Consider the following 25,554-nt stretch of genomic DNA (forward strand, 5'->3'; position numbering starts at 1 on the left):
AAATATTCCTCAAGATTAAAAACAAAAAACAAAATCCACACATGCAAACTAAGCTAATACAGCTCTCCTCTTTTATAGACAATTACAGCTATCTTAAATTCTCGCCATCTTGAAACTGTTCACAGGAATAGAATACCTGTCTTTTCACAGGATGTGATTCATTCCAAGCCTCTGGAGGAAACTAGCTTATGCCTTTTTATATGGCAGTACATCTGATAATATAACTTTGCATGATGTGAAGCAATCAGCAAATATAACCCTCTGTGATGGGATTCATGAGGCAGGTACTTTCAGCCCAGCAACAGGAGGAAATAGCTCAGATTACTTAAGTCATTATTTAAAATGTATGTCATCAAAGATTGCAAAAGACTATATTGTTTTGAGGGTTTTTTTGCGTAGCAGGTGCGTAGATAGCAATCTGAAGCTCAGGCCTTTAGCCAAAATTTATATGCCACGTAAGATTACTCCATTCAGGGTTTTACCCAGAGCACTGCAGTTAATGTTATATTTCCAAAGTCTGCATTTGTCAGACAGGTATGTAAATGTTTTCATTTGCTTTTTTTTCTGCTGGTAATACACTTGGGCCGTATCTCCACTAGAAAGTTATACCACTTAAACCATACCAGTATAGCTATTCCTGTACAGGAATAAGCTATGCTGGTATCAAACATCTTTATATTGGTATGACTGCGTACATAGTAGGTGATACATCTATTTTGGTCAAAAATCAGATCCCCTAGCTGAAAATAGTTGTACTGGTTTAAAAGAAGTGTGTAGAGCAGGGCTTGGAATAAGAACAAAAACCTTGTGGCCTAAGTTTGGCCATTGTGGGGGAAAAGTGATGAAACCATTTCAAGAATGAGTGAACATACAACTTGCAAAAGCAGAATCGGCAGAAGTGGCTAAGCAGGGAGAGGTGGAAACCAGCCAAAATATTCAAGTGGCAGAGCTGTACAGTGCCCCCTGGAAGCTGGCACTCACAGTGACTGCCCTGCTTGCCCTTAGATCCGGACCTTGAGTGTCATTTTTTATGTCATTGTATGTGTATACTGTCTTTAGGTAACCCAATCCACAAAGTTATATGTACCTTAAGGATCTGCACAAACAGGGCCGTTGAGAGCGGGTTCGGGCCCCCCAGCAAGGGCGGACCGGCTAAATGGGGCCGACGAAGGGGCGGGGGGAAGCTGGGCCCCAGTAATTTGTACCGGTTCTCCCCCTCGTCAGCCCTGTGCACAAGGGTTGGTATATGAAGGCCATTACTAGTTCCTGGGGTGTACACACCTAGAAACATGGCCTATGCCTTCTGCCTATTCAGTCTCAGCTTAGAATACCCTTGGTATGACATCTGTCTATAGTTTTTCTAAAGTGCCTAGGCGGGTAGCATTTTAGCAATAAATACACTCAGGATCTACGGTGGTACTAATGAACATACAGTATGCATTTCATGGGTGCTTTAGTCCTGCCCCTGCTCCCACTCAAACTGACAAAACTCCCATTGACGTAACTGAAAGCAGGATCCAGGTCCTTCATGCCCAATAAATCTAGGCACCTCTCAATTCACTGTTGCCATTGGCTCATACTAAATTCAGCAGTGAGTTTCAGCATGGAGAACTGCAAAATGCTGGGGTGGTCTTTGAGCCTAAGTCAGCATGGAACAGCAAAAAAAAGGACAATCGTGAAAGAAAGAAGTGGATGGATTGAGTCTGTTTCACACAGTGGCTGTGAAAATGTGGATGGTGGTGCTTTGAGGTTAATGGGGGTGACATTCATGTATCATTGGCCAAATAGATCCTACAATGTCAATGACTTAGGGGACAGAAGGAGAGTTTATTTCTATTCGTTCGCAGTTGTACTATAATGATAAATTGGTAGATTTCCCCCCCCCCCCCCCCAACCCAGTTCTTTCATTGTCAGGAACAACTCAGTCTTGTAATCTGCCCACTCAGAATCTAGATTATTGCTCTGTCAAAGGACGCACCATTTCTGTTGTCCCTTAATTAAAATCTGTTGTTAAGGTAGGATCATATAGAGTCACAGAAAAAAGTGAGTAAGATAAAAATTTAAGGTCAACACTTCACCATTAGAAGGGGTGGGGGAACTAAACAGCTTGATTTTAAATAAATACTCTACTGAAAAATCATGTTGTAAAAATGTGTTAATTTATTTAGATTACTAGTTGCACCCTACTCCATGAATGATTATGAAATTTACTTGTTGCTATGTATCCTGGGTGTTTACTTTTGTATTTTTCAAGTCAGTTTCAACTTAGAGCTGCAAGGCTGGTTTTCAAAATCAGAATGGGGTAGTTTATTTTTTTTTAATAAAACTGTTGTCACTGGAATTTTTTAAATTGTAGGAAATTTCCTTTACTTTTGCACTTGCTAAAAGCTTGCTTTTTCAGAATTTATACATAGGGACACATGTTGCCTGTCCTTTTCAAGAATGGCTTCTTCAGCTTTTTGCAGTGTAGGGTCTCCATTTACTGTTGTTTAAACAGTTATTTTGTATAGTATTTGATAAAGATTATTTAATTTTTAGATCCATATGGTTATTCTTTTAGATGTTTAATATTTTGTCACTATACCGGAGGTCTTCTGCCAGCAATATACATCTTATTTTCAACTTTAGCATTATTTTACAGTGTTATCTAGGGGTTAGAATGGGGGGACTGGCAGTTAGGCGTTCCACTCACTGTGTGAATTTAAGCAACTCACATAACTTTTCAGTACCTCAGTTTAACCTGTAAAATGGGGTAATACAAATAAATGTTGAGGCTTAATTAATGCGAATGAAGTAATTTGTGATTCCTCAATGAAGCACCACCATTAACACCATCACTGACTTAAAAAACAAACATACCCTTCTCTTACTGTTATAGGTGTCCTCCTACCATACTCACCTGCCACTCAATGTGTTTGGACTTCTCTTATTCCCTGCTGTCTAGTCAAAGTTCCTCCCCGCTAACGGTGGTAAAGGTGGTAGTCTGTGTCAAGCTTTGGCTCAGAGCTAATTACCAAACCTGAGTTCTAAACTCCAATCCCCAGGGAATGCAAAAAGTGTGATGGGTTGCTAGGGTTGTGCCTGAGTGCACAGAAATCTGTGACTTTCTAGCAGTCACATGACTTTGTTTTCTTTTAATCATGTATATCAAGTCCTTCATTTAGGATGGGCAGGGCCAGATAGTCTATGAGGGGGGAATTAGTTAACGTCTTCAACATGTTATTACTTCTGTCTCTTCTAAACATTCAGCAATTTCATTTAGGGTTAACTGATTGTGCTTATTTCTTTTATTTGTACCCCAAAATGTATTTTACTACTTTCAAATGTTTCTCAATAGGAGGCCCATGATGGTCACAGTAGCAGACTTTCTATTGTTGTAACTAGATCCCTATGTACATTACAAAACTCTGTTTTCCCTAACATAGTTATTTATGTGATTTCAGTTTATAGTAGAGCATGGCCCTTAGCCATGTTCTATAATCAAGCAAAAGCTTTGATCAGTACTGGACTTCATTAATAATCTAACCAACCCCCTCCCCGCTGTCCTGGTCTTGGTCCTTCCTATCCTTGAATATGTGGTGTGTAATATGGCTGACGTGTAATCTATCCAGGGTTTTTAGACTATAATTTCCTACAGGCAGGGATTGTATCTTCTTTGGTATTTGTACCGTGCTTTGCCTGGCAAGTTACAAAGAGCTTTTCTTCAGCTGATCTGAAAAAAAGCTCTGTGTAGCTTGGAAACTTGTCTCTTTCACCAACAGAAATGGGTCCAATAAAAGGTATTCCCTCACACACGTTGTGGTTAAATAACATTCATTTGGACGCCACCTTATTATTAAACTAATTTTCTAGGTTTCATGGTTCAGACCCAGAAATTGGATGAGGCCCAATTAATATCCCCTTATTTCCTCCACACCCTCTGCCCCTGCTCCCCTCCCACCCCCACCCCTCTCCTTTGGATGTTTGCTGTAATGGAATAGTTCTTGGCTTTTGTGGGGGATACAGATGCTGTTCCCTTACAATAGAGGGCATGCTTGGGCATAGCTTAGCGTGCCCACCAAGTCACAGGCTTCCCCAAGGCCTGGTTAAAGATAGAGCTTTTCGTAGGTGAGGACATGCAGCTCTAGTAGAGGCTAGGAGCAGATTTCTCCCATGCTGCCCTCCAAACCTTGTTGTAAAGTGCAGAGGGGAGTTCGTATGGGAGAGGTAGCCGTGTTAGTCTGTATCCACAAAAACAACCAGGTGTCCGGTGATGCCTTAAAGACTTGCATTTATTTGGGCATAAGCTTTCATGGGTAAAAAACCCACTTCTTCATATGCAAGAGGGGAGTTTGGTTTCCAGGCCAGGTCAGACCTGGGCTAAGTAGGGTGACCAGATGTCCCGATTTTATAGGGACAGTCTTGATGTTTGGGTCTTTTTCTTATATAGGTTCCTATTCCTTCCCCCGCCCCCCGTCCTGATTTTTCACATTTGCTGTCTGGTCACCCTTGGGGACCGTTAGTACCAAGTGCGGCCATTCTAATACTGCAGAAAGTGGCCAGAACCCGACAAACTCATCTCAGGTGGGCCAGTGGCTGGGTTCATCTTTGTCAAGGGCTGGGAGCTGGTCTCACCTTTCTGCTGATGCCTTCCCTGTCTCCTGTCCCCAGCCCCCCCCCGTCTCCCCCCCCCCTTTTCCACTCTGCTCCCTTCCCACCCTCTCCCCTCTGTGTTCCTCTCCCCCCGGGCGGATCCGGATGCGGATCCGGCCTGCCACGTCCCAAGCGCCACGGCACCGCTGCGGGCGGGGCCGGCCGGTGGGGCGGAGCGCGGCGCGGGCCGGGCCCAATGGCGGGGAGCGCGGGGAGCCTGCGTCCCTGGGCCCGGGCCTGCTCCGCCCCCGGCCGCTGCCCAGCCAGGCTCCCGTCGGCCCGCAGAGCAGAGCTGGGTTGTCCCTGAGCGCAGGCACCATGTGCGGTAGGGACCCCGCGAGGGGAGCGGAAAATGGGGGCTGTACGGGGGCAAGGGGTGTGGGATAAATACGGTGTAGGTGGGTGGGTAAGGTGCGTCTGGGGGATATACACGGGGTAAGGGGGGCCTGGGGGATATACGGGGCGGGTAATGGGGGTTTGGGGATATACACGGGGTGTGGAGAGGTAGGGGAGGCCTGGGGGATATATAGGGGTGGGGGATATACGGGGGTGTGGAGGGTTAGGGGGGGTCTGGGGAATATACAGGGGTGTGGAGGGGTAAGGGGGATATACAGGGGTGTGGAGGGGCATACATGGGGCTTGGGGGGATATGTCAGGTGGGGGATATACAGGGTGTGTGGGGGGGATCTGGGGGATATATGGGGTGGGGGATATACGGGGCTGTGGGAGGATATACAGGGGTAAGGGGTGGGGTTAGGGGAGCAAAGGGGTGGGGAATGTGGCGGACATGGCAGATATTTTGGGGAGCAGTGGGTGGAGGAAATGGGGAGCTGGGGTGCAGGGTTTGGGGGAACTTGGACATGGGATATATTGGGGGTGGAGGGGGATCTAGGGCAAATTAAGGGAGAGCAAGGGTGGGGATTTAGGGGGAAATGAGCAGGTGGGGGCGTGGGGGGTAGGGATCTGGGAGACTAGATGGAAATATTGGGGGAAACAGAGAGCAGGGGATGAATGATATGGGGAAAGTACTTTGAGCAGGCCGTAGTGATAAGGAGGATGAAGGAGGATATAGAGTTTAAGGAGTAAATATAGGGGGAGCCCAGAAATGATTAGTATAGGATGAAACTATGCATGTTTGAGAATATGAGACTTATTAGGAAGTTGGTGGATGATGATAGTTGGGGACTTTTGGGGCAGGGCAGATACACATGATCTTTAAATGAATAGTTTCCCTCACACAGTAACTTTTTAAAATCTGGCCCCTTAATGTTCATGTGCAAGTCTCCTGCTTCAGGGTATATGTATGTTTCCTTTATATGCTCCTTTGTGGTAAAGCATCGGGTAGTGGGAGGAGTCAGTGTTGGCAACTAGATTAGAAAGCGTGTGTTTAGCTTATCATTCATGCATCCCAATTTCCTTGCAGCAGAGATGGGGTTCTTTGCATGGCAGTTCTTTGTGTGTGAGAGGTATAGGAAATTTCCAGTTGATCCTTGCTGGAAAGAGATGTCCTCGCAAGTCTGTTGAAGTGAAATAGAGCTAATAGGCAGATGATACAGGCAAATTTTTACACTCACAATTAAAATAATCATTCCCTAGTTGGAATGTGTGCTGCTAATTTCAGTATAAAAATGAAGTTGATGAATTATGCATTGACTGAATGTTCCTCGCTTATTTAAAGATTGGGAGACATGTCCATTATTTTAGAGATGACCATAAATACATGTACAACAGTTTCTTCCCAGATCAGAAATTATTTTACCATCTCTGTCTTTAAATGACTTTGTTGGCATGAAATGCTATACAATGCTTTCCCAAAGTATAAAAAGGCTGAGACCGTAAGTATCTAACAGTAGTTGCGGAACAAGCATGTGCACAAGAGGACTACACCCCATGACCGTTTGTTGATTTTGTCGATATCTGACTCAGTGGCAGGTTGTATGAAGGGTGATGCTACTTTTGTCCTCTGTCTCATCTAGGCGTGTAAGGTGGGATTTTCAAAAGCTAGAAGCATAGTGAAAGTCAGTGGAACTGAGGTTTTCAAAAGTACCTAAGGCCTGGTCTAAACACACAGTTGCACAGGTTTAGCTAAAAGTGTGATTTTTAAACTGGTGTAAACCCATGGGTGGACTCTCTGGAGTAGGTTTGCCACACAGGGGTTTGCACCAGCTCAGCTAAACCAGTTTTTTAACCTGTGCAGCTCTGGTGTGCAGACAAGACTTAGGATGTTTCTGCACTGCATTGTAAATCCAGGTCTGTGGGACAGGGCTTCGGGACTCGGTGCTTCTGAGTCCATACTTGAGTGTTCACGCTGCATTGTAACCCTGTGTTTACAGTTGCTGATCTCTCAGCCGCGCTAACGTGTCCAGCAGAGCTTCTGATTAGGGGCTGCATCTTGGGCTGCGTCCAAACCGCAAAACGACAAGGCTTGAACGGCTCGGGCTCTGACCTCACCTAGCAGGATCCTAGGACCCTGGTCCTGAATGTGTCCTGACCCAAGTCAGACTCATTTGTGTGTGGACAGAACAGGACAGAGCCTGGGCTTAGAGTGCAGTACAGATATACTCTTGGAGTACAAGTCATTCCTTGCACACCCACCCTCATTTGCTACGGAGCTGTTGAAACTCATCTCCAGTTGGCCCTCAATGCCAGCCTCCACTGCCCACTTGTTACATTTGAAAACAGAGACCTTCAAGCTTTCTCCCATGCTGTCCTGTAGCCTTGTGAGGCACTTTCCATAAACATCTGCAAAGCTAGCTCATTATTCACTTTGAAATACCTCCTCGAAACTCTCCTTGCCCATGATGCCTACAAAACATCTGAGAACCGTTAGGAAGCTGGCGTGCTGATATTACTGCCCGGTAGGATGATCAGTGTTCTCATTGTTTACTTTTGTTCCCCCAGCCGTTTGTATCAATCTGTTGTCTCTTGTCTTATACTTTGATTGTAAGTTCCTTGGGGGCATGGATTGTCTTTTTGATCTATGTTCCTATAGTGCCTAGTACAATATGGTCTTGGGCTGTCTAAACCGATGGCTTCTAGGTGCTATAATTAGAGCCCTGTGCAAATACAAATTTATATCCTCGGATATAAATCAGTATCTGCGGAACCGCAGGGCTCTCCCGGGAACCGCAGCGGCGAAAGGAGCAGAACGTGGGGCCGCTGCTCCCAGGAGCCTGTGCCCCACACTGGCAGCTCCTTCAGCACGGCTGTACCGACTCCAGACAGGAAACGCAGACAGCTGCGTGGAAGGGCTGGGGACAGATACAGCCTTGCTGGAGGAGCTGCTGGCGCGGGGTGCTGGCTCCTGGGAGCGGCGGCCCCACATTCTGCTCCTTTCGCCGCTGCAGTTCCGCAGATACCGATTTATATCCGCGGAGGGCTCTAGCCATGGTAATACAAATAATACATAATAAGAAGTCAATGGGGCTTGTGCTCTTAAGGCACTTAGACACTTTCCAAAATCCCATCTATAGTCAGATTTCCCTTATCGATGAGATGATATTTGGGAACATCTTTCTTGTCCTGGCCCTCATAGTTTGGACACTGGAGTAGAAAAAAGTCTCTCTGTTCCAATTTTTCTTTTGTCACATTAGTTTCACAGTTGCGTCTCTCTGGAGATTCATGCTGTATTTTTTGCTTTCTGGTTTCCACCTTTCAGTTTTTCTACATCTTTATTTTTAAATTAAATCCTGTTATTGAACTAAATTAGTTTTTATATATTTTATATCTGCTTTGCACGCCGTCACAATTTCTTCATCCTGCTTGGGAATAGAGGATTTTGAATTTTTAATGAATTGTTATCACAAAGGTTACTACATAGCTTTGAGGGAGTATAAGGGGTATGAAGGGCTGCAGTCAGTAATGTGTGTTACATCTTACATTATGTTAATTTTGTCTCGAAGTGGAAAGTGGGACAATACTAAGAATAGAAAATTATTACTATAAATGGTTTGCTGCACGTATGGTGCTAGTTTTGGTGCAGTGGGAGTCTCTCCCCTGGGAAATCCAGCCTTTAGATGTGCAGTATTCTGCTATTTATTTATTTATTTATTTATTTTTAATTGTGGTGACCCTGAAAATTCTGTGGGTCAGTGTTTAGTGTGTGCCCTTTGGATTTGGATACCTGCACAAATATTTCCCTCCTGTTTCAGTACAAGCAAAACTGTTCCTGGATGTTTTAATGTCTTTTTCAGTAATATGAAAGGTGTCAGAGCTTTGGCTTTGCATCTTGTTCATGGTGAAGCAGAGAGATTTCCTGTCAGAAGAAATGAAAACAGAGTACAGAAGAAGCATTAACATAGTTGTGTTTGGGTTATGATGTAAAGTAGAAATATAAGCATAGTAGGATCTTCTCCCTCCCTCTCTGCAAACATTGAAGCAAAGATCGGAGGCAATCTAACAAATTGGCCCTCTGTGAAAAAGCTATGTTGAATTCCAAAAGAAACAGTTGTGTTGTAGTCAAGTATCAGGGGGTAGCCGTGTTAGTCTGTATCTACAAAAACAACAAGGAGTCTGGTGGCACCTTAAAGACTAACAGATTTATTTGGGCATAAGCTTTCGTGAGTAAAAACCTCACTTCTTCGGATGTTGTGTTGTAGATTATCATCAGAGCCAGAATTAAAGGTGAGGGAGCATTTGGCTGCAGGGAATGTGTAAAGGTAGAAAATGAAGGTTTTGTGTGTGGAGGGGTGGGGTGCTAAATTACTTGAAACCGCTGTATGTTGAATTGGTGTGCTTTTGTGGACAATTCTCCTCTGTTGGATGGAATCTGAACTTTTTAGTTGCATGTTCTTGGTCCTGTACTAACAACAGCCGTCAGCTTCTCCTGTAGGTCAAGTGGAGGGGCCTTTGCTTTTGGAGCAGGAGGGCCTGAGTTCTATTCCTGCTGTCACCATGCAATTCTGAGTAGAGCTTGTTGGAAATGTCATTGAATTGGAAATTTCTGGTGTCTGGGAAGCTCTGGGAGACCCAGCTTGAGCTGGGGCTCTCAGGACTTTTAGATTCCCAGCTCGTTAGCAAGAAATTTGAAAGCACTGGGAACCCTGGCTCTAGCCAGGGCTCTTTGTGTCTAGCCTCCAGTCCTGCAGCCTGGAAATCTTTGGGAAGAGGGAGAGGGCTCAGAGCTTTCAAGCTTACTGACACCGTGCTGGGAACCTGAAGGTCCTGGGACAGGTTTCCAGTGTCTGTGGATCTGGTAACAGCCCTGGGCCAGGGACCCCAGGGTTTCCAGACTCTTGAGCCTGCTTGCTCCCCAGGCTACCAGCTTGCGAGTTGGCTAGCCTGAATAGCTAGCTGGCCTGGGAGACTGAGGACTCAGGATAGTCTTTGTGGAGGTGCTGCCCCTGAGCCATAAACCCTGGGAACTTGGGTAGCTCCTGAGTGAAATTGACATCCTGTGTTTCAGCCAGCTCTAGTTTGGAGTGGTCACGTTATTCAACATAGCAACATCTGTAAAGTTCTATAGGGCCACTGATTTATTGTAAAAATGATGACTAGCTAAAAGTTCTCAATTCTTACAGGTTGTACATTTATCTACTTTAATATCTCGTCTGTGACTTCTTAAACTAGTTTAATTCACTAAATGGTTTAGAAGGCATTTTTATATTAGGACAATGTGAATAAGAACCTAAATAGAGCATAACAGTTGCTGTTAACTTTATATTCACCCTATTAGCTCTGCTCTCTTGGCAGTAGTGGTCCTGAAAGCTCAATGCACTGATGACTTAAAGTTCAAATACCTTAAGGCAAGTACTGTATGAGGAAGGCTAAACCTGTTTGGTTGCACCCATAGCAAATGATCCAGCCTTTGTAATGCTATTCCCCTCTTGCCTGGGGCAGTAAGATTTTTGTTTTTAGTTAAGAATAAAATATTATTGTCCATCACAATCACCATGGCAAGGGGCAGATGTGTTGGTTTGGTGGTTGGGCTGGTAAGGTTTGGTTATACAAGGCTTCTATAATGCAGTATTCGCAGGGCAAATCAGTTTGCTGGCTGTAATCTGGATGGATGACGTGAGTCTGGTGTGTGGATGCACTTAACCAGTTCAGACTGACCTCAGAAATAGTTTGAAAACAGGTTTTGCAAGGTGATGGGGCCTAATAGTCTGTAAATAATCAAACCAGTCAGATACTACAGCTGGATTTTTTTTTAAAAGGCTGAATAATTTTAGGTCTAATATTATTTGTAGTTTTTCAGGATGTAATCTGACTGATTGCTGCAAGAGTCAGGAAGGAGGGTTTTTTCATCCCATTAACACCATTGCACAACTAGTTAGATGCTTTTCTCTGAGGCATCAGCTAATGGCAACTACTTGAGGTGGGATGCTAGATTTGATGGAACAATAATTCCTCCAATTTGAAAAAACGTTGTCTTTCATATATAAGGACACTTACGTGTATTTGAGCAGTAAAGAAACAAGTATTGTTCCTCCACAAAATGGATGTTTTTCCTGCCCTCTTTCTTAGTTCCTTTGAAAAGCTGATAGGATAGTTAGTTTACTTTTACATCATCTGTAGGCTGCAACCATAATAATAAATCATCTGCCCATTTCTGCCCATCAGTTGACTATCACTACACAGGCTTTGCATCTTCTCGGGACTCAGTGGTTCACAGAGTTTTCCAGTTGAATTTAGCAACCAGCAGGTAAATGACAGGGATCCAATCCTGCAGGATGTTGAGCACCCTCTACTCCCAGTGGAGTAAATTGAAATTCAGGGTGATTGGCACCTCGCAGAAGGTTAAAGAAGCATAGAAGTATAGGGCTGGAAGGGACCTCAAGAAGCCATCAAGTTCATCTCCCTGTGCTGAGGTGGGATTAGGTTTTACCTACCTTATGTACTACTTTCTTTTCATGTCTAGGTTTTGTGGTTAATATTAGAACATGTTTTGGCATTTGGTTTCTCCATCAGTTTCATTTGTAGAGAAGTCCTTGCTTCCCTTCCCTCTCCCAGCTTGTAAGGTGTTTTTATTTAACCAGGTGTTTGATTGATCTCATTTAGAACCAGCTCTTGCAACAAATTCCGCACAGACAGAGCTTGTTCCCAGATCAAGACCTTAATCATTACCATTAGGACAAAGGAGTCCTTTAGTATTAGTGCATGGATGAATTGATAGGATAGTCTGTGGGAATTACTCTAAAAATATAAGGCAACCTTATAGCATGGTACAAATATACAGTTAATTAACATTGCCTTAGAGCTTGTGTACACAGGAAGTCTCCATGTGTGGACACTGTTATTGTAGAACAAGAGTGCCTTGTTCCTGTTTAGCTTAACCCAAGTGGGTTAAGTCCTGTTCCTGAATAACTCCTTGTGTAGACAGTCCCTAATACTGTGATTACTTGCAGTAGCAATAATGGTTTGCATTGTGAGCTGTCTGAGGCAGGAACGTTTCTTTTTGTGTTTGTACAAGTGCTTAGCATGTGGCTGCTGCTATTAGAAATAAATAATGCTTCTGTAGGATCTCAACACATTAAGCTTTACAGCAGCTGTTCTATAAACTTAGTTTACCTATGTGACGGAGCAGGGAGCAGGGCAGATTTGACCTGGGAATGTTGCAGGGGGATTGCAGTGGGGATGTGGGACTTCCCTTGAAGGAAGCTACCTGAGCTGTAACCTGAGCCAGGAATGGGGGTGGGGAGAATTAACACCTTCTGCCCGGGAGACCGAACAAAGGAGAGGAGGAGCTGGGGGGAGCAGGAAGGGAGGAGCAGCAGGAGGAGTTTTGGGTTTAGTTTCAGGTTGGGCTGGGTGGTGCAACACAGGGAACCCCAAGCTGGGGTCTAAGCTCCCTGAACCTCCCAGAGGGACCTAATTGAGGGGGTCTGGTTGTACCTACACGCTCTGCTTGAGACTGTGTTCCTGTCCTTGAATAAACCTTCTGCTTTACTGGCTGGTTGAGAGTCGCAGTGAATCTCAGGAAGAGGGGTGCAGGGCCCTGACTCCCCCACACTCCGCAACAACCTATCACAGAGAAATCAAGTGACTCGCTCAAGGTCACACAGTGCTAAGCAAGGCATAGAACTCTAATTCAGGGGTGGGCAAACTACGGCCCGCAGGCCAGATCTGGTCTATCAGGGCTTTGGATCCAGCCCGTGGGATTACCACCCCTGTGGTGCCATGGGTCCCGTGCTGCTCCCGGAAGCAGATGGCACCAAGTCCCTGCGGCCCCTGGAGGAACCGGGGTGGGAAGGGACAGAGGGCTCCGTGCGCTGCCCTCACCTGCAGGCAGCACCCCCCCCCCGCTGCAGCTCCCATTGGCCGGGAACGGGGAACCACGGCCAATGGGAGCTTTGGGGGAGGGCAGTGCATGGGGCCGCCCCCCCCCCCCCCCCCCCGGGGGGCCGCAGGAACATGGTGCCCGGAGCGGTGCCAGGGCAGGCAGGCAGGAAGCCTGTTGTAGCCCTGCTGCGTGGTGCCGGGCTAGAGCCCGAACCCCTCCTGCATCCCGCACCCCAACCCCCTGCTCTGAGCCCCCTGCCGCACCCCTCCTGTACACCATCCCCTGCCTGGAGCCCCCTCGTACACCCTACACCCCTCCTGTGCCCCAACCCCTTGCCCTGAGCCCCTTCCTGCACACCGCACCCCCTTCCATACCCCACACTCCCTCCCGCACCCCTGCCCCAGCCCTACATTCATGGCCCTCCGCTGCGTGCAATTTCCCCACCCCTGCTCTAACTGCTAGTCAGTAGTAGGAGACAGGACTTCTCTGGTAACAGCTCTGCAGTAAATAATTTGTTCCAACTTCCCCTAAGTCAAATTAGTACTTGTGTTTATTTCAGAACAAATGTGGATTCAGTTTATTAGACTAGATTTCTAAAGGAACAGTATCAAAATTTCTAGACCCTGAAATGATCTACCTTGGTAATATTTTTTTGGTTGAAAATTGCAGTACTATCCTGCTAATTGCCTGGGGAGAAAAGATGCATAAATTAATCAGGCATAATTGTTTTTTATTGCTTTATGATGCTGAAGTCACATACTTGTTAGTGCTAGTGATCATCTCAGGAAATCATGTAGATGCATTTTTAATGTGCCTGCAAGGATCTGTTGGAAAATTCCTGGAAGATGCTATCTTAAGGAATGCTGTGAAGTTGGATAATTTTTTTTATCCCAGTATTCTTGGCAGTGTTCTTTTTGAATATGAATAAGAGGAGGAAAAGACCTTGGTTTCAGGGAACATAATTTGTCATTCTTAATTGAATGCAATGATTAACTCCCTTGTGATGTTTCATTCTTGTTTCCTTGTTGCACCATAGTTTGTCCTATCCGAGTGAGCTAATGATCTCAAAAGAAGTCTGTTTGTTTGTATGACACCCTTGCCAACACAGCCTAGCCATTAATAATGCCAACAGCTACCGTGTGCACCGACAAAGATGCTTGTCTTCTCAAAACTGTCAAAAGTGTTGCAGTGTATAGTTAGGTGGTTGCCACAAAGAATGCTTGAGTAACACCTTTCTCTGTTTCAGTACAGGAGTACTAGAAACCCATACTTAGGGCTAGTCTACACTGGCAATGCTAAAGCGCTACCGTGGCAGCACTTTAAGGTGCCTTGTGTGGTCACGGCAGAGTGCTGGGAAAAAGCTCTCCCTGCGCTCTGAAAAAAACCACCTCAATGAGGGGTATAGCTCTCAGCGCTGGGGCACTGTTTACACTGTCGCTTTACGGCGCTAAAACTTGCTGCACTCAGAGGGGTGTTTTTCCACACCGCTGAGCAAGAAAGTTGCAGCGCTGTTAATTGCCAGTGTAGACAAGCCCTAAGATAGGGCTGAGCGTCCGATGAGTTGAATGGGAGTTGATAGTTGGCAGCACCTCTTGCCTACACTGGGAGAATAGGTTGTGTTTCAAACCCTACTGTTAAGCATGTTTCAGCGGATAGAATTTTAAACAGGACTTTGTACCTAGCACAGACCGGACAAGGTGTATTTAAAAAGATATACAACCTGCTGTGTTGTTGGTAATCCATTGCTATGATGATTATTATATTGTCACAATTCTCATCTATGACTACGCATATGATTCTGAAGTCCAAAGCCTGATGCACAGAGTTGGCTTCACAGAAGGCATGGGAAGTCCATATCCATGATGTTTGACGATGCAGATCTGTGGCACCTTTCACGTGCAGCCTGGAGACGATTTCGTCGATCCCACTTGAACTTGTTGCAGGCTGATCTTGGTAGAGGCCACCAGTGAGTCCTGTTCTGAGCCATTTTCTTGGGTTCTTTGAGACTGATGCCAGCCCACTGGAGACTGCTCTCCAGGTTAACTTTGAAGCACTTATATGGACGACCCTTCTTTCTTTTGCCCTGACTCAGCTCCCCATACAGGATCTGTTTTGGGAGACACGATTTTTCCATTCTGATGACATGTCCGGTCCACCTAAATTGTGCTCTCAATAACATTTCTTCAAGGCTGGTTGTTTTTGCTCTCTCAAGGACCTTAACATTGGTCACTCTGTCCTGCCAGCGAATGCTCAGTATTGAGCAGAGGGAGTGCATGTGAAATTGCTCAAGCTGTTTAATGTGCGGTCAATAAAAAGTTCTTGTCTCAGATCCATACAGGAGAGATGTTGGGACCACTGCACTGTAGATCTTCAGTTTGGTGGAGAGACAAATGTTGTGTTGGTTAAGGACTTTTGCTTGATGTTGGCCAAGGGCCTGGCTGGCTTTACTGGTTCTGGAGGCAATTTCCTTATCAAGGGGATTGTCACTAGAGATGGTGCTGCCCAAAGACTTGAACTGATCCATGTTTTTCAGCTGTGTGCCTTGGATAAAGATGACTGGCACTGGAGCATTGGAATGAAGTGTTGGTTGGAATAAGACCAGTCTTGGTAAGACAGAGATGGTGAGACCAAATTGCTGGGATGCTGCTAATGTGTTTTTAAATGCACCTTGCGCTGTCTACGCTAGATGCAAAGTTCTGTTTAAAACTGAGTTGTGCTAACATGTTTTAAACACACAAATTATCTTTTTAATCTGGATGGTCTCAGTATCATGCCCATAATCAATTGCAGAGGGATCTGATTCTATCTCCTGAGCCTCTCAAATCTCCTATGACTTAAATTAGCACAAGTTAGGGCCTTTGGTACTTTTTTTTTTATGCGAGTTTTATGAATATATAAAAAACACTCTTCAGGAATTTACAGAACTGTTGTTCACCATGACATTTATTTCACCTAGTGTTGTCAGTGGTGTTAGGTTAGAATATGTGCTTATCAGTCAGTAACAAGGACTTTCTCCTGTTTCACTGTAGTCTTCACTCTTTCTGATTCACTCCAGAATGCCTGTAAATAAGGGTGTGGGCACAGTGGCATTCTTACATATCAGCCACACCTCCAGCTCAATGACATGGCTGCTGCTTGGTAACTGGTACCTGGAATTCCTGTTCCTCAGGTAATTCTGAAACTTCAAATATTTTTCTTCCCCAAATGGAGCAAAAAACCCAAACTTTGACATTTCCAGAGGTATAGGACTCCCCCCCCCCCCCCCCCAAAAAAAAGGGCGGGGACAACACTCTATTTTGACTTCTTTGCAAAGTTTCTGCATTCCCCTGCAGGCTGCTCAGAGCTCCCAGGGTTTCTGGCAAGGAGCCAGGACCATGGTAGTCCTGGGAGCCCTGTCTATGAAAACGTTTTATTTGGAGAGAGGATGGATAATCACCTGGGCATGAGCTCCCAGTGCCACGCCCTGGCAAAAATAGCTAATGTGATCCTGGGATGCATAAACGGGAATCTTGAGTCAGAGTAGAGAGGTTATTTTACCTCTTTATTTGGCACTGATGTGACCACTGCTGGAATACCATGTCCAGTTCTGGTGCCTACAGTTCAAGAAAGATGTTGATAAAAGCCTTTGACAAAGTCCCTCATCAAAGGCTCTTAAGCTGTCATGGACTAAGAGGGAAAGTCCTCTCATGGATCAGTAACTGGTTAAAAGATAGGAAACAAAGTGTAGGATTAAATGATCAGTTTTCAGAATGGAGAGTAATGCACATTGGAAAACATAATCCCAACTATACATATAAAATGATGGGGTCTAAATTAGCTGTTACCACTCAAGAAAGAAATCTTGGAGTCATTGTGGAGAGTTCTCTGAAACCATCCACTCAATGTGCAGCAGCAGTCAAAAAAGTGAACAGAATGTTGGGAATCATTAGGAAAGGGACAGCTAAGACAGAAAATATCATATTGCTTCTATATAAATCCATGCTACACCCACACCCTGAATTCTGCCTGCAGATATGGTCGCCCCATCTCAAAAAATTATATTGGAATTAGAAAAGATTCATAAAAGGGCAACAAAAATGATTAGGGGGTATGGAACAACTTCCATATGAGGTGAGATTAATAAAGCTGGGATTTTTTTCAGCTTGGAAAAGAGATGACTAAGGGGGGATATGATAGAGGTTTGTAAAATCATGACTGATGTGGAGAAAATAGATAAGGAAGTGTTATTTACTCCTTCTCATAACACAAGAACTAGGGGTCACCAAATGAAATGTAGACCTTGGCTACACTTGCGAGTTACAGTGCTGTAAAGCCTCCCCCAGCGCTGTAACTCACTCCCCGTCCACACTGGCAGGGCACTTAGGCCTGGTCTACACTAGGCGTTTATGTCGAAGTTAGCGCCGTTACATCGAATTAACCCTGCACCCGTCCACACCGCGAAGGTATTTAGTTCGACATAGAGGTCTCTTTAATTCGACTTCTGTACTCCTCCCCGACGAGGGGAGTAGCGCTAAATTCGACATGGCCATGTCGAATTAGGCTAGGTGTGGATGGAAATCGACGCTAATAGCTCCAGGAGCTATCCCACAGTGCACCACTCTGTTGACGCTCTGGACAGCAGTAAGAGCTCGGATGTTCTGAACTGCCACACAGGAAAAGCCCCGGGAAAATTTGAATTTGAATTCCTTTTCCTGTCTGGCCAGTTTGAATCTCATTTCCTGTCTGGACATCGTGGCGAGCTCAGCAGCACTGGCAACGATGCAGAGCTCTCCAGCACTGATGGCAGTGCAATCTCAGAATAGAAAGAGGGCCCCAGCATGGACTGATCGGGAAGTCTTGGATCTCATCGCTGTGTGGGGCGATGAGTCCGTGCTTTCCGAGCTGCGATCCAAAAGACGGAATGCAAAGATCTATGAGAAGATCTCTAAAGACATGGCAGAGAGAGGATACAGCCGGGATGTAACGCAGTGCCGCGTGAAAATCAAGGAGCTGAGGCAAGGCTACCAGAAGACCAAAGAGGCAAACGGACGCTCCGGATCCCATCCCCAGACATCCCGTTTCTACGAGGCACTGCATTCCATCCTCGGTGCGGCCGCCACCACTACCCCACCACTGACTGTGGACTCTGAGGATGGGATAGTGTCCACGGCCGGATCCTCGCACATGTTAGCGGACGGGGAAGATGAGGAAGGAGATGAGGAGGACGAGGCAGTCGACAGCGCTCACAACGCTGATTTCCCCGACAGCCAGGATCTCTTCATCACCCTTACAGAGATCCCCTACCAACCCTCCCCAGCCGTTACCCCAGACACAGAATCTGGTGAAGGATCATCCAGTAAGTGTTGTAAACATCTAAACATTTATTTGTAACAGAACATGATTATTAACAATTTAAAAAATGGGTTTCTCATGATTAGTTTGATTAACTTAACGGTTCAGTCATGGGCAGTGCAACTATTTGAAAAAAATCTAGCAATGTCCGGTTTTGCATGATTGTCCTGCCCAAGCCGCTCTACTGTTTAGTCCCTGCTACTGCAGCTACAGTAAGATGCGGTCTATATGTCCGGGGATGGAGCAGAAATCCTCCTGGGACATCTCAAGGAAGCTCTCCTGCAGGTAATTTGAAATCCGCTGCATTAGGTTCTTGGGGAGAGCGGCCTTATTGGGTCCTCCGTAGTAGGACACGTTGCCGCGCCACGAGACTAGCAAGTACTCTGGAATCATTGCTTGGCACAGCATGGCGGCATACGGCCCTGGTCTTTGAAGGCTTTCCCGGAGCATTCTCTGTCTGTCGCTCTCAGAGATCCTCATGAGGGTGATGTCGCTCATGATGACCTGCTTTGAATGAGGTAGGGGAATGTTAGTGTTGGGACTGCTTTACCGTTCCTTTACAGAACTGTAACCGCTGGTTTGCAGCCACGCGGTGGAGGCGGGAGAGGGTCAGCCGAAAGGGATCGTTCCCGGGGACAGCCGCGAGGGTGTGGGACAGGAGCAGACTTCCTGCTTGCCGGATTGCTGGCAGCAGGGACCGACATTGATTTCAATGTGAAATGAGGCCATTGCTAATATTAAAGTTTTAAGCTGCCACGAATCTACGGCTTACCATGTCTGCGTGCAAGAGCAATTCCGTTGTCCTGACAGGGTTCTCAAAAGTGCTCTGCAAAACCCCAGACACTGAATGCGAAGGCCGAGAATTCGACCTTGTGCTGAGTGCGCATGTGATAGGTGCTGTGCATGGTCCTGTTCACAGAGAAAGACTATGTTCTTTGTTCACAACTACATTTATCTTTCTGAGGAATTCACTCCCTTTTTCCCATTCCCACAGCCCCATCTGCGACTGTCTCACAACCTAGCCTGTCATCACACTCCCAGAGGCTAGGGAGGATTAGGCATAAGAAGAAGAGGACACGGGAGGACATGTTCTCAGAGCTTATAGCCTGCTCCCGAGCCCAGGCAGCACAGCAGACCCAGTGGCGGGAGAACTTGTCCCAAATGCACCAAGCCAACATGGATCGGGAGGAGAGGTGGCGTCAGGAAGACCAGCAGGCGACTCAAACCCTGCTTGGACTACTGAGGGAGCAAACGGACACGCTCCGGCGCCTTGTGGATGTTCTGCAGGAACGGAGGCAGGAGGACAGAGCCCCGCTGCAGTCCATCTCTAACCGCCCTCCCCCGCCACCAAGTCCCATACTCCCTTCACCCAAAGTGCACAGAAGGAGAGGCGGCAGAGTCCCTGCTAACTCTCACTCCACCCCTGCAGAGAGCTCGAGCAGCAGAAGGCTCTCATTCCCCAAAGTTTGACAAGTTCTTTCCTTCCCGCCTGACACAAGCCCCCGTCCAAGTTTCACTTCCCAGTCCCATGTGTAGTTGATAATAAAAAATATGTTTCTGTTAACTACTGTTTCCATCATGTTCTTTTGGAGGAGGGGGGGGAAAGGGGGTTGGTAATTGGACAGGACAGTCACCTTTGGCAGGGTACATAGTAGGGGGCAGGCACAGCAGCAGGGCACATACATAGTGCAGTGATGCAGTGACTACTTACCCTGGTTAGTCTGGGAGGTTCTTTTCATGTTATGTGGTGGGGGGTGGGTTGCTCTGTGACTTTGTGTCAGGGGAGGGCAGTTAGAGATCTTAAGCGGCGGTCCTTAGGCAGGATCACAGAGCCACACAGCAGGGGATCTGTAACCGTCCCACCCCTGCCACAAACTCACATAGACCCCCCATACACACAGTCCGTATCAGGAGGGGTGACAGGCTCCGTTGAAAGAACCATCCCACCGCAGCGGAGCCTGTCAGTCCTTGAGTTTAGAAGCTGCATTCGCGCGACTACACTACACCCGCTCCGCACCACAGTCTGCGTCCCAGTTTTAAAAAATTCCCGCGAAAACAGTATTAAAGAAAACGGTGTGCTTTAACAAAGTAGAACTATTTTTATTTTGAAACGTGTGTTGGAAGTGGGGTGAAGGCTTCTCTGTACACAAAATTAGAAAGTCACAGGTTACCCTGCTCACTCAGGAACTTTGCTTTCAAAGCCTCCCGGATGCACAGCGCTTCCCGCTGGTCTCTTCTAATCGCCCGGCTGTCTGGCTGTGAGTAATCAGCAGCCAGGCTAATTTCCTCAACCTCCCACCCCGCCATAAAGGTCTCCCCCTTGCTCTCACAGAGATTGTGGAGCACACAGCAAGCTGCTATAACAATGGGGATATTGGTTTCGCTGAGATCACAGCGAGTCAGCAAGCTTCTCCATCTCCCCTTGAGACGTCCAAAAGCACACTCCACCACCATTCTGCACTTGCTCAGCCGGTAGTTGAAGAGTTCTTTTTCAGTGTCCAGGGCACCTGTATAGGGCTTCATGAGCCAGGGCATTAGCGGGTAGGCTGGGTCCCCGAGGATGACTATAGGCATCTCCACATCCCCAACAGTTATTTTGTGGTCCGGGAAGTAAATACCTTGCTGCAGCCGTCTAAACAGACCAGAGTTCCTGAAAACACGAGCGTCATGAACCTTGCCCGGCCATCCGACATTGATGTTGGTAAAACGTCCCCTGTGGTCCACCAGTGCTTGCAGCACCATGGAAAAGTAGCCCTTTCTGTTAATGTACTGGCTGGCCTGGTGGTCCGGTGCCAGGATAGGGATGTGAGTTCCATCTATGGCCCCACCGCAGTTTGGGAATCCCATCGCTGCGAAGCCATCTATGATCGCCTCCAAGTTTCCCAGGGTCACTACCTTTGGCAGCAGTACATCAACGATTGCCTTGGCTACTTGCATCACAACAACCCCCACGGTAGATTTGCCCACCCCAAACTGGCTCGCGACTGACCGGTAGCTGTCAGGCGTTGCAAGCTTCCAGAGGGCTATGGCCACTCGCTTCTGGACAGTCAGGGCTGGTCGCATCCGGGTGTCATTGCGCTTCAGGGCAGGGGACAGCAACTCACAAAGTTCAAGGAAAGTTCCCTTCCGCATGCGGAAGTTTCGCAGCCACTGTGATTCATCCCAGACCTGCAGCACTATGCGGTCCCACCACTCAGTGCTTGTTTCCCGTGCCCAGAATTGCCGTTTCACAGCATCAACATGACCCATTGCCACCGTGATGTCCTCGGCGCTGGGTCCCCTGCTTTCTGAGAGGTCTGTGCTACTCTCAGACTTCAGGTCATCACCGCGTTGACGTAGCCTCCTCGCCTGACTTTTCTGCATCTGCCTCAGGGCAACCTGTATGATAAGCTGCGAGGCGTTGAGAGCGGCCACAACTGCAGCGATGGTTGCAGTGGGCTCCATGCTCACAGTGCTGTGGCGTCCGCGCTGTCAATGACTTGAAAAGTGCGCGAAATGATTTCCCGCCGGCGCTTTCAGGGAGGGAGGGAGGGCGGGAGTGATGGACGGATGACGACAGTTACCCAAAAGCACCCTGGCCCCTTTTTTTTTTACCCAGAAGGCATTTGCGGCTCCACCCAGAATTCCAATGGGCGGCGGGGACTCCGGGAACTGTGGGATAGCTGCCCTCAGTGCACCGCTTCCAATGTCGACGCTTTCCCCGTTAGTGTGGACTCACAAAGTCGAATTACTGTCCTTAGTGTGGACACACACGTTCGACTTTGCAATATCGATTCCAAATATTCGATTTAAGTAAAATCGAACTACTCTCGTAGTGTAGACAAGGCCTTACAGTGCTGTATCTTCGTGGCTGCAGCACTGCAGGTACTCCACATCTTGGAGAGGAATAAGAGATACAGCGGAGTGGCTATGACTCGGGTGTGAGTGTAAACGCTTGCAGGGCTGTACTAATCACCTTGTCAAGTGGCCAATCCTCTCCATTGCTGTGACCAGCTGCAGGAATGCAGAAGTGCCGGTTTCAAAGAGAAAAAGAGAAACAGCAAACAGTTTGCTGTTTGCTTTGAGCGAATGAATGAATGAATGAATGAATGAGCAGGGGGCCGGGAGTTCGGAACTTGCAAAATAGAGTGCTGACAGGCTCCAAAAAGCACTCTCTCTCCCCCCACACTCCCTGTCACACTCCACCCCACTCCGTTTTGAAAAGCACGTTGCAGCCACATGAATGCTGGGATAGCTGCCCATAATGCACCGCTCCCAACACAGCTGCAAATGTTGCAAGTGTGGCCACGCCACTGCGATGGCAGCTATCAGTGTGGACAGACTGCAGTGCTTTTCCCTACTCAGCTGTACGAAGACAGGTTTACCTCACAGTGTTGTACAGCTGCAAGTGTAGCCAAGGCCTAATAGGCAGCAGGTTTAAAACAAACAAAAGGAAGTATTTCTTCACACAACGCACAATCAACCTGTGGAACTCTTGGCCAGAGGATGTTGTGAAGGCCAAGACTATAATGGTTCAAAAAAGAACTAAATAAATTCATGGAGGACAGGTCCATCAATGGATGTAAGTCAGGATGGACAGGGATGGTGTCCCTAGCCTCTATTTGCCAGAAGCTGGGAATGGGCAACAGGGCATGGATCACTTGATGATGACCTGTTCTGTTCATTTCCTCTGGGGCACCTGGTATTGGCCACTGTCGGAAAACTGCATACTGGGCTAGGTGGACCTTTGGTCTGACCCAGTATGTCCTTTCTTATGTTCTTAAATTGGAGAGGGTTCAGAAAAGAGCCACGAGAATGATTAAAGGATTAGAAAACATGCCTTCATAGTGATAGACTCAAGGAACTCCTTGTATTTATCTTAACACAAGGAGAAGGTTAAGGGGTGACTTGATTACAATTTGTACGTGTCTACCTGGGGAACAAATATTTGATAATGGACTCTTCAGTCTAGCAAAGAAAGGTCTAACAAGATCCAATGGCTAGAAGTTGAAGCTAGATAATTTCAGACAGGAAATAAGGTGTATGTTTTTAACACAGAGTAATTAGAACAATTTGCCAAGGCTCATGGATTCTCCATCATTGACCATTTTTAAATAAAGATTGGATTTTTTAAAAAAGATATGTATGCCCTAAGAATGATTTTGGGGGAGCTCTCTGTCCTGTGACCTATACTTGCATGGTCACAATGGTTCCCTCTAGCCATTGGAATATATGAATCAGTGCAGTTTGCCTTACAGGTTCCCAGGGACATTGGTAGCCCGAAAAGTTAAGAGTTTCAAGGCTTGCGGGCGCTTGACTCCCCAGCAGGGCACCAGGGTAGAGCTAGTAGGAAACCAGACAGGCAGGGTGGAACCTGTCTGGTTTCCCTTAGAATTGCTTGGAAATCAACATGTCCCTGGGGAATGCTTAGATTTCAACAAAATGAGCATTTTTTGACAAAAGAATACACTCCTTTCTGACCAGCCCCACCCATAACACTCCCAACAGCTGCAAAGAGCTAATTCGCTGTTACCTTTTTATCTACTTGAATGGGGGTGGGGGAAACGGACCATCAGCGAGTGGGAAAGTCACTACTGTGCCTTTGCTTTTGTGAAAGTGGTATGCTTCTGGTACTTAGAAAAAAAAATGTTTTTTATAGCCTACACTAGAGGTGCTGTATGATAGAAGTGGCAGCATTTTGGTACTCATTGAAATGATCTCTTTGCTCAGTTTACAAATAAAAAGATGTTCTTTTCCCTAGCTGACCTTACCCTGGGCTCAGAGAGAGAAATGGCTTGTCTTCATCTCATTCATTATCACCAGAAACAAAGGTTCTGCAGGCCAGATTATTCTTTCAGATATGGCTGTACAGCCTCATTGTCTTCAAAGTGTATTTTTAGTTATACCAACATAACAGCATTCCTTTACCTGGACTTGCACAGGTATAACTGAAGGTGTGATCTGAAGACAATGAGGTTGCACAAATACAGCGGGGGGGGGGGGGGAGTCGTAATTTGATCTGCAGAACCTTTATTACTGGTAGTTAGGGAAAATAAAATCTTTCAGTTGCAAATGGAGGAAATTTGATAGAGAAACATAACAAACATAGAAACATTCTGATTCTTTTTTAATCAATCACAGAATCTAAATATTGCCAGAAACACCCTTTAAAAATATTACAAGAAACAAATCTCAAATGAAATTATTTTTTACATTTGGATTGATGTCTTCCCTTGCAGTGCTGTGAAACCAAAGGCTCACTGTGTTAGTGCATGGAAACCAGAAAGTGAAAGACTAGAAACTTATTCCAAACAAAAGTGAAATTGAAGAGTCTATTTTTTTTAATTGTTAATACATCACTCAGCATGGACAAACGGCATAAATGGTGAAAGGATTTTTCAAATGTTTAGTTTTTTAACTACTAGTTTTGCTAGTAACATAGGTAAGGAAATTTATTCTTTAATCACTTTTACCTAGTATATCATATTTTTAAAGTGATTAGACAGTCTGTGCTGCCTTTTTATTTGTATTGCGTTATCATTCTGCCTTCCTCTCTCTCAGAAGGGTTTTGAAACCTGTTTCTCCTACTTTTCCTCTGCCTTGATCATTGGTTAGTTTTAGAAATTTTGGTTTACTATGAAAGTCTCCATTATCCTCCCAAGTGGGATGAGTTCATCCATCAAGATAACGGCTGAAGCCAACCAGAACTGAATCTCTGTCTTTGTATCCTCTTCCTTTTGGAACATCTCTTCAATTTCTTGACGTATACTGTATTATTAGTTCTAAAGACTGTATTGTCGGTAACTGACCATTATGATTCGTGAATTCGACATTTCTGATGTCAAGAGTTATATTTTTTCTCTGCCTCTTGTGACATTTTTAGCCTTGGATACAAATTTCTTCTCTGCTAACCTCATGAGTGAGCTGTTTGTTATTTTTAAAACATTAGTACATTTTTAGAGCTCAAGACAAGTGCCAGATGGACAGCTTTTACAGGTGAAAGTTTCCTTTTAGCTACAGAACAAATAGAAAATAGGCAGCGGTGTGTCTCAAGCCTATTCCAGATGAACCATTTCTAGGTGAGGGAGGATAGTTTGGTCTTGATGCTCATTCAGTCTTTGGCATCTTGTTAAAAGGTGCTATAGCAGTTGTGATTCTGTGTGGTAGATACCTGTCCACTAGAAACCGGACAAAGACCACGAGACCACCAACTCATATTGCATATGAATGGAAACTAAACAGCCATTACATAGTAATTTTAAATTTCTACTGATTTGGGCTAGCTTTTTGACCTGGAGAGATTTGGAAGTCAAAAGAGTTAGAATTATCTGATCCCTACGTTGTGTGAATTTCTTTTCTCTTCTGTACCCTTTGGTCTTCAGAATCTCTCT

General features: G+C 45.9%; 1 protein-coding gene across 2 annotated transcripts in view; it reads left to right on the plus strand.

Annotated features, from left to right (window-relative positions):
• Positions 1–4,831: 4,831 nt before the first annotated feature.
• Positions 4,832–25,554, plus strand: part of GFPT1 (glutamine--fructose-6-phosphate transaminase 1) — a 63,689-nt gene continuing 42,966 nt past the window's right edge. For both annotated transcript variants that reach the window (XM_034761772.1, XM_034761773.1), the window contains exon 1: positions 4,832–4,957. In XM_034761772.1, coding sequence (XP_034617663.1) covers positions 4,951–4,957 — 7 coding nt within the window. In that variant the 5' untranslated portion in view covers positions 4,832–4,950. The remainder of the gene's footprint in view (positions 4,958–25,554) is intronic.

The sequence above is a fragment of the Trachemys scripta genome, chromosome 2, assembly GCF_013100865.1.
Source record: "Trachemys scripta elegans isolate TJP31775 chromosome 2, CAS_Tse_1.0, whole genome shotgun sequence".
In the NCBI taxonomy this organism is placed as follows: Eukaryota; Metazoa; Chordata; order Testudines; family Emydidae; genus Trachemys; species Trachemys scripta.